We start from the raw sequence: 8,063 nt of genomic DNA on the forward strand, positions 1-8,063 counted from the left end.
GAACCTGACTGCTGGAAATCTTGGAGTTGTTGCTGCACGTGATTTGTCCCAGTCTGTTTTCATCTGTTAATGACCTCTGGAAGGGAATTTGAGCTGTTGCAGGTGTTAGCTTGGGAACAGGAGGGTGATGACTCTTGAGAAGTATTGCTGCTGGGAGGTGGAGAGGGCAGGTCCAAGGGACAGAATGAGCCAGGCCTCTGACCAGGAGCTAAATCCTGCTATGATGTTGGGTTGCTGTGAGCTGCTCTGGCTGGCAGCGCCAGGACCACAGGCTGCCTCTGACACAAGGTTGCTGACCGCTTAATGAACAGGGGGCAGAGTTGGCCTGTGCTGTGCACCCAATTTTAGGGGCTTGTTCTCTCTTCTGCTCAGCCCACCCTTGCTCACATAGCCCCGTCTGCTCACATGTGTGAGCCTCCCCTCCTCTGCACTCCACTCTGCTCTAAGATGAGGCCTCCTCCATAATCTTAGGAAAGTATCCGAAGGGAGATCCCAGGTATCGTGTGCATGGGGCCTCAGCTGTGGTGTTGCTGCCAGCAGATTCAGAAAAGTCAGCAGCCTGAGCTTATCTTGGCCGGGCTGCTTTGCTGGCTACAGTCTTACTGCAGTAAGACAGGTTGCATGCAAGTGCTAGATAGGGATATAGCTGAGGGGAAAGGTGCAACCCTGCCATGATTCCTGAAGCTGTCCTGCTGTAGGGTAGCAGCCCAATGCCTTGGCAGGGTGCTGCTGGCTCCAGCCCTGGCATGTGGCTGTGTATTGCTCCGCGCATGCCCATGTGCACTTGCATGTGTCACTGATAGGTGCCTGACACTGAGTTTCCTTTCTCATGTTTCAGGAGTCGTCGGCCAGATGCTGCTAGATGCCGGCAGGCGAAAAGTAGACTTGCAGACAGGAGGACACCGATGTTTGGGTGCGTTGTCACTTGGGATCTGTAAGTCCTTGTTCTGACGGAAAGTTAGCCAAGGATGCTGAATTGCTCTAGTAGTGATCTCTGATTGTGGGGGTGGGCCGGGGTGGGCAGGTGTGTTATGAGTTCCAGGGGTGTGGTGGAGGGAAGTGCAGTTGTCTTTCTCCCAACCCATTGTATAAGGCAGATGACCTGAGATGGAAGGTCGTGGATGCCAGGAGGGGAGGGAGATTAGTCATATTGAGACTAAGGAGTTGCCTGCAAAGAGATGGCCAGACCTGGAGCTTGTTCATTCTGAACACTCCTGGGTAGATCCCTGTGGGCCATTAGTATCAGATCTCCTGAGGGAACTCCCTCTGTAAGTCTGGTAGTAGCTGTGTGGTGCTGGTGACTTCAGCAGTTGCTTCCTGCTAGCCCAGTGGAAGTGGCATCGATCCAGTGTGCGTGGGAGGGCGCCTCTTTATGGCTGAGTAGGTATGAGCTCTGTTGAGAGTTAACTTGCTCTTGTGCCCTGAGGGAGGTAGCTGTGTTGTTGTGAAGCTGCCTTTCCTGTGGTAGTCAAGGCCTGAAGACAACATGATAGTAAGGAAAGGGGCCAGCCCGCTTGTTGGGGCAGGGCCGGTGCCAGGGTGTCTCTTCAACTTGTTCCAACAGAGCTCAAGCTGTGCACAGTCCCTGTTGCCCATGTGCTCCTTTCCCCTTCTGTCTGGCTCTCCCTCTGTGCGAGTGCAGATGCTTTCTGCCTCCTTGGGCTAGGTGCCAGAAGCAGGGGAGGTTGGCTTTAGGCAGGCATTGGGAGAGGGAGGGCCCAATGGATTTGCTTCAGTGATGGTGGCTGTGGGGGAAATGGCTTTCTGCCTGGGCTTTTGCATGGTTGCTGTCCTATTCCCATACCCTAGGTTCAATAGTTGCCATGCTGGGCTTGGTCCTTTAGATGAGGAGGGGTGTCTCTCTCTTTGGATTTGTATCATGCGTTTGCTGGGGGCTGCTGCACCTGGGAGCTGCCTGTAGAGATACAAGCTACAGAAGGCAGTATCCCTTCTTGTCCTGAACCAGGCTCTGTAGAAACTGCCATTGCCGCATCAGCTAATGGTAGATAATAAGTATGTTAGCTAAAGGTCTCTGCTGTAAAGCAGTTGGCAGTGGAATAGTTACCTTTGCCAAATCTGCCATGAGGAGGTTTCAGAGGTAACCACCCACCAAGGTAGATGGGGGAAGATCTAGTTGGAGGGGTCCCAGTCCTGGGAGAGGTTTGCTTTTGACCTCTGTGGAAGCAGGGATGGCAGACACTTGGAGTTCTTGTTTTAGGCTCTGTGGAAAGCAGAACTGCATCTAGGGCATATTGAGAAGGTGCGTCCGAAGGGCTGAAAATGTAACTTAAATGCCGAAGCATAGGTTGTGCTGTTCACTTTCCACTTGGGGCCTCCAGCCTGGTGAAGAGATTCTCCAAAGCCTGCTAGGGTCTGTTTTTCCCTAGACCCCGCTTTTGAAACTCATATTCACTTTATTTAAAATAAGGGTCAGTGGCTGACTAATAACAGGTGCACTCAGACTGTGGATTGAGGTGGGGAAGTGAGGGATCCTGGCCTTCTTTGGCTTTCTCTTCCCGGTTGTCTGTGTATAAGCATTGAGCTCTTCCTCACAAATGAGGTTGCACTCTTGTCCCCCTCATACACCTCTACCCCAGACAGATGCACATGGATAGTGCAGGAGCTGGGCTGTTGCCAGGTATTGGGGCTGGAGTGTTATGGGACATACAAATGTATTCTGTGATGGTTGTTAAGCTTTCTTTGTGTTTTTCCCCACAGAACATCCGAGTGAGGCTTTGAATTGGAGCCCAGGCTGGTAAGTGCTCAGCTTGTCATGGGCTAGAAAGATGGCTGTAGGGCTTTGAGATGCCTGCACTTGCTCCTAGTGGCTGGGAAGGAGTTAAATGAAGGAGCGCTCCAGGTCACTTGGCTGGTGGCATGGCTAACAATTGGAGCTGCTGCACTCCTCTCCAGGAAGGAGAAACACCTGCCCCATAAGCCGGCCCATCTCTCAGCTGATGTGCCTTGGGTCCCACAGTGGGCTGCATGGTGTGTGGGCCCTGGTAGTCCCCTCTGAGCACCTCTGGGAGTTTTGTAGTATAGTAGTGCTCAGGGGCACTGATAAGAATCGGGACCCTGGTATGTTGGTTGTAAACCCAAAAGTGGGAATGATCTGTCTCCAGCTCTCCTTTCCAGCAGGCTGAGACAAAGGTGGGTCTCCATGGATTTGACAGGAGAGGGGATAAAAGTTAAGCAGATAAGGTCAAAGCAGGTGTTTTATGCATAGTGCGGGAAGAGGCTGAAGGGGCCATGTGGGATCTTCTGTGTTGGGGACAGAGAGCAATATGTTAAGAGACTGAGGTTGTTAGGCTTTGTATAAACAAACGAATTAGAGCCATGTAGCACCAAAGCACCGTACAGAGAGGTAACAGTTGTTACCCCAGAGACCGCAATCTATGGGCATGGGCAGATGAACAATGACTTGTTTGAAACAGAGAAGACTTACTATTAAGGAGTGTGCATCAGCTACCGTGGTGTAACTGTTTCCACTCCTAGCCCACAGTGAGTGCAGCTAAATTATGGTAACTTAACCCTGTTTCATTTAGTTTTCTCTTACTAAGAGATGGGAGTGGACAGATGAAATGGCTGTAGTGGATTCAGTTCAGCTGTGGTAAAGCCCTCCTTAAAACTCTGCTATTGTTTCTGTCCTTGCCTTAAATGTCATATAAAACAAGACTGAGCAAGAGTGGGTACGTGCAGGGGAGGTTCTGGCCTCCTCAGCCTAGCAATCTTGTTTTGGCCAACATGCATTGTGCACATTGCAGAAGTGATGAGGAGCCAGGTTTCAAACCATTGAACTTAAGACATCCCCTGACCTTTTGGCAAGGGGAAATGACCTCCCTGAAAGGTTTGCTGGCCAAGAGTCCAGGCAGCCTGCATGTGGAAGGGGGCTGAGTGGCTGGCTCAGCATCTGATCTGGGGGAGTAGCTCCCCCAGATAGAAGGGGCTAGTGCAGAGTTCATCCAGGGTCTTGCATAGTGAAGTGTTTCCCCTATGCTCCAGAGATGCAACACAATTGCTGAAGGGAGAGGAGGTGCCAGGGAGCATGGAAGAGATGGATGGTCAGTGCTGAGAGGCAAGGAGGTGGCCAGCGCTTGGATATGGAAAGCAGGGGGATTGGGCATTAGGGCCATACCTGAGCGGGGCCATGGTGTTGCCCAGTTGGACATGCTGAGGGGCAGCTGGCATACCTGTGGCACTTCAGTGAGTTGGCACCTCCATTGCTGCCTGGCTTGGGCCACTGTTCACACCTTGTCTTGCAATCCTGGCTGACCACCAGAGTCTCCCTGAGCACTGCCCTCTGGCTCAGTTTCCTCTGAAGGGCAGCAGCCTCCTCCATGCCCAGGAGAGCTGTTCTAATTCTGTCTATGTCTTTGTCCTGCTTTAGGTCCCATTTGCCCTGAAACATGGGAATCCTTGCACCCAGAACAGAGGGAGCACTGGTGGGCATTGACTGGCATGGTCTCCCCCTCAGCTCTACAGCTGAGCAGTGCAGAATCCAGTCCTGGGCTCCAAAGCCAGTGGCAGTCAGCTTTGACCTGATTGGTGCCTTCTGGTTTTGATTTCCCTCTTTTGAGAGAGTGAACAGCTCCAACAGTGCTCTCAAGGCCTGGCCTGGCATGCCTCTTCTTGGGAGCAATCTCACTTTAATAATGCAGACCAAGAACTGCCAGGCTGTGTCTGTGTGCTACATGACTGCAGCCTGTGTCAGCAGTGACAGAGGGAGATCAATAGCTCTTGCCTCAGCCATCACTGCTGCCTGTTAGGCTTGCAGCTTCCATATCGAATAAAGGCCTTTCCTAAAGAGCATGATCAATATGCTGCTCTGAGGTCTGTTCTCGTTTGCTATATATAAACTGGATGCACGCCGTACGTGAGTGAGCATGTGCAGGGGATAGGATGTGCCAGCTTGCCACTCTTGCCAGCTGGGAGGAGGACACGGCTAACTTCTCCTCCATCCCCCTTTCTTGCAGTTGCTGCTCCAGGTCCTTGAGTTGCCTTCTTCCCCTGTTGTGGCAGCACATTGGATGGGAAGCTCCTGGGGAGCCTAGGGCCTCTGATCTCCTGTTGGAGAGGCTGTGGGGCTGGAAGGGGCACCAGTGAAACTCTCTTCTGTGCCCTTTCTGCTCCTGGTAGGTGACCTGTTGGCCCCCCAAGCAGAAGGGAGGATGTCAAGCACAGCTCCTTCCAAGAAGCCTTACCGCAAGGCACCGCCGCAGCACCGGGAGGTCCGCCATGATGTGCCCATTCTCCGAGAAGACCAGGACGGCGTGATTTTGGCTGAACAGAGTCAGGTAACAGATTACCGGGCGGCTAAGGGCCTGGCACCATTACACCAGCAAACAGGGTTTAGTTATGCCGAGGCAGGTCAGCTCAAGCAGGCAGAGGGAACTGAGGCTGGCAATCTTAACTTTTCCTCCTCCTGCTCCCTGGAGTCGAGCAGTGACAAGGAGCTGGCAGGGCACAGGGCAGGCCTGAGCCTCAAGAGCTGGACCCTGTCACCCAGGCTGCTGCCCTTCGGGAAAGCAAGGAGGCGGAGTGGGAAGCCATGTAAGCCCCACAGCCGTGGGCGCCTCAGCAAGTTCATGAGCCGCAGTGTGGAGACAGTAGTGTCTGGGGACGAAGGCCAGGCACCCACCTGCTCCTTCAAGAGTGGGAGCTTGGAGCGCTCCCTCATGTTCAAAGAGCCTGCTGAGGTCCTGGCACCTGGGATGTTGCGGGTCTCCTCCACCCATCTGCCTCTCAAAGGGATCCTGAAGCAGCCAGGTCTGTTGGGAGTGTGCCCTGAGACCCTGCGCAAGTCCCGATCAGTGGAGGCCTTGGCTCGGGGCCATGACTCCCGCAAGTACAGTGACACTCTGCTCTGTCTCAGGAAGAGGGAGAGGCGCTCACAGGAGCGCAGCAGCAGCAGTGGCAGCAGTGCTGTCGACTCCACCAAGCGCAAGGAGAAGCTCACTGAGGAGAAAGTGCAGTTCTCCAAGTTCCTGGATGAGATCTCCCAACGGGTGCTGAGTCCCAGTCACCTGCGCTCTGTTGGAGAGAGCAGAGGAGGAGGAGGCCAGGAGTCTCCTTCCTCCCCCAGAGTCTCCACACCAGAAGGCCAGAAGGAAACCCAGTCTGAGGGTGCTAAAGCCAAGCGAGCAGCTGAGAGGAAGCTCTGCCAGAGGCAGAGAAATGCAGAGAAGAGGTGTGAAGCTCAAGAAATGGCTTCTAGCCAAAGGCAACCCACTGAGGAGGCTGAGCAGTCCCCTCAGCCAAGGAAGAAGCCCATCTTTGTGAGGAAGGACAGCAAGGAGAAGCTCATCTCTGTGGAGAGGAAGGTGGCAGATCTATGCCAGGATGAGCTGCAGCAGTTGGCAGAGCGGGGTTTGGCAGGGATGTCCTCTGGGCAGCAACAGCTGCTATCTTCATGGAAAAACAATCAGGAAGGAGAAAGGGACAGAGAAGAAAGCTGGAATGAGCGGCCAGTGCGGTCCCAGCATCTTGGTGCCAAACCTGGTCAGAAGCACATGATGGCACCAGGCTGCCTGGAGAGGAGATCCTTTTCCCCTCCAATACACTGGAGCCAGGAAGAGGGGTGTCCTTCACCTAGAACCTCCCCTTCCTTCAGCCTGGCACTAAATAAGGTATGTGCCAGGGTCCTGGAGCCCAGGCCCTGGACCGGAATAGGCACAGATCCCTCCTTCCCATCCTGGCTGTCCCCCCTCTCCTGCCATCCCCCAGAAAGGCAAAGGCCCTACTCTGATTGTATGTGGACAGGGGTGGTGGGGGAAGCCAAAAGGCTAATGTATATATCTGAACTCTGGGGGTGGAGGGGTCAGGCAAAGTTTTTATCCTTGCCTTTTTCAACTCCCTTCTCCAACTTGGAAGCAGTGGGAAGCTCCTTCTGAGTTAACTGCTGGGTGCACAAAAGGAAAAGTACTGAATTTCTGTCCCCTGAGGGGGCAGAAGAAGGCTAGGACTGCCCAGAGTGAAACCATGTTGTTTTGAAAGCACATAAGTGCTGATGCCCTCTTCTAGCCTGCTTGGAGGACAGTCCTACTCCTTTCTTTGCTGTCACTCAGCCTGAGCACCTTGTTTCAACGGGGAGCATCTCCCTCTCAGTGATTGTCAGTTCTGAGGAGAGCTGATGCCTCTTTATCCCCTTTGCAAGCTTCTTGGCCTTCTATAGTTTAGAACCTGCCTAACAGGTTGCCAGGTACCAGCAGGTAGGAATGGCCACAGCTGGTTAGCCTCTTGCCCCAAGAAGGAGGGTCCTCGTGTCCTGCCTGTAGCTGGACACTGGTAAATTGGCCCCAGTTTTGTCCAAACTCCCTTGTCTTGCTCTGGTTAGGTCCTTGTTTGAAAGTGCTTTCAACCCCTCCCCTTCTGTCCACCTAGCTGGCATCTGGGCTGAGGAATCATTTCTCTGACTGCCTGGTTCTTGCGCCCTTGACTTCCTGGGGTCAGCTGGGCTCTCAGTGTGTAGAGCTGATGTAGGGGCAGAGACTGCCGGAGCAGGGTGTGGGGCCTGGGGCCAGTCAGCCTGTGCAGGGCCCTGCCCCTGGACATTCTGGATTTGGCAGTGGGGGGTGCCGAGCAGCTGGAAGTGAAGCCGGCGGCAGTGCTGAGTCAGAACAGCCATTCTGCCTGGCTCTGCCGGGTCCAGGGTGGTCAGCCAGATTTGTGTGCCCCTGCCCCCGCCCCCCCGGGATGGCCCTGTGTAGGGGAGTGATGTTGCAGAAGATGAGAGCCCATACAGCAGGCTGGGAAGGTGTCGTGCTGTATGCAGAGTGGTCTGATGCAGCATAATTGGTTGGGGGCATAGTAAATAGGCTGCAGAGCTCAGGCCCTGCACACTGTAAACTACAGTGTTCCCCAGGTGGTTTGGAGGAGGAAAGGAAGTGGGATAATAACACTGCATATTAGAGCCATGATTGGGCCAGCTTCTATACCCTGGTATTGCTAGCACCAAACCTCTGTCAAGGGCATCTGTGTAGCAGGGTGCGCTTCACAGAGTAGAGACCTGGGCTGTTCTTAATAAGCAGATTCTGAGGTGCAGCATCATCTTGGGAACCTTCCTG

At 53.8% G+C, this 8,063-nt stretch overlaps 1 protein-coding gene across 10 annotated transcripts in view; it reads left to right on the forward strand.

Annotated features, from left to right (window-relative positions):
• The window catches only part of TJAP1 (tight junction associated protein 1), a 45,083-nt gene that overhangs the window by 22,916 nt on the left and 14,104 nt on the right, over nucleotides 1-8,063 (forward strand). For 4 of the 10 annotated variants that reach the window (XM_025216738.1, XM_025216736.1, XM_025216735.1 and 1 more), the window contains 3 exons: nucleotides 839-913; nucleotides 2,719-2,755; nucleotides 5,137-5,294. In XM_025216738.1, the coding sequence (XP_025072523.1) occupies nucleotides 5,169-5,294 (126 nt within the window). In that variant the 5' untranslated portion in view covers nucleotides 839-913; nucleotides 2,719-2,755; nucleotides 5,137-5,168. Of the gene's footprint in view, nucleotides 1-838; nucleotides 935-2,718; nucleotides 2,756-4,973; nucleotides 5,295-8,063 lie in introns of all 10 variants that reach the window. The other 6 variants (XM_025216741.1, XM_025216739.1, XM_025216740.1 and 3 more) reach the window with 5 other exon arrangements.

This window comes from Alligator sinensis, unplaced genomic scaffold (genome assembly GCF_000455745.1).
Source record: "Alligator sinensis unplaced genomic scaffold, ASM45574v1 scaffold1456_1, whole genome shotgun sequence".
Taxonomy (NCBI): domain Eukaryota; kingdom Metazoa; phylum Chordata; order Crocodylia; family Alligatoridae; genus Alligator; species Alligator sinensis.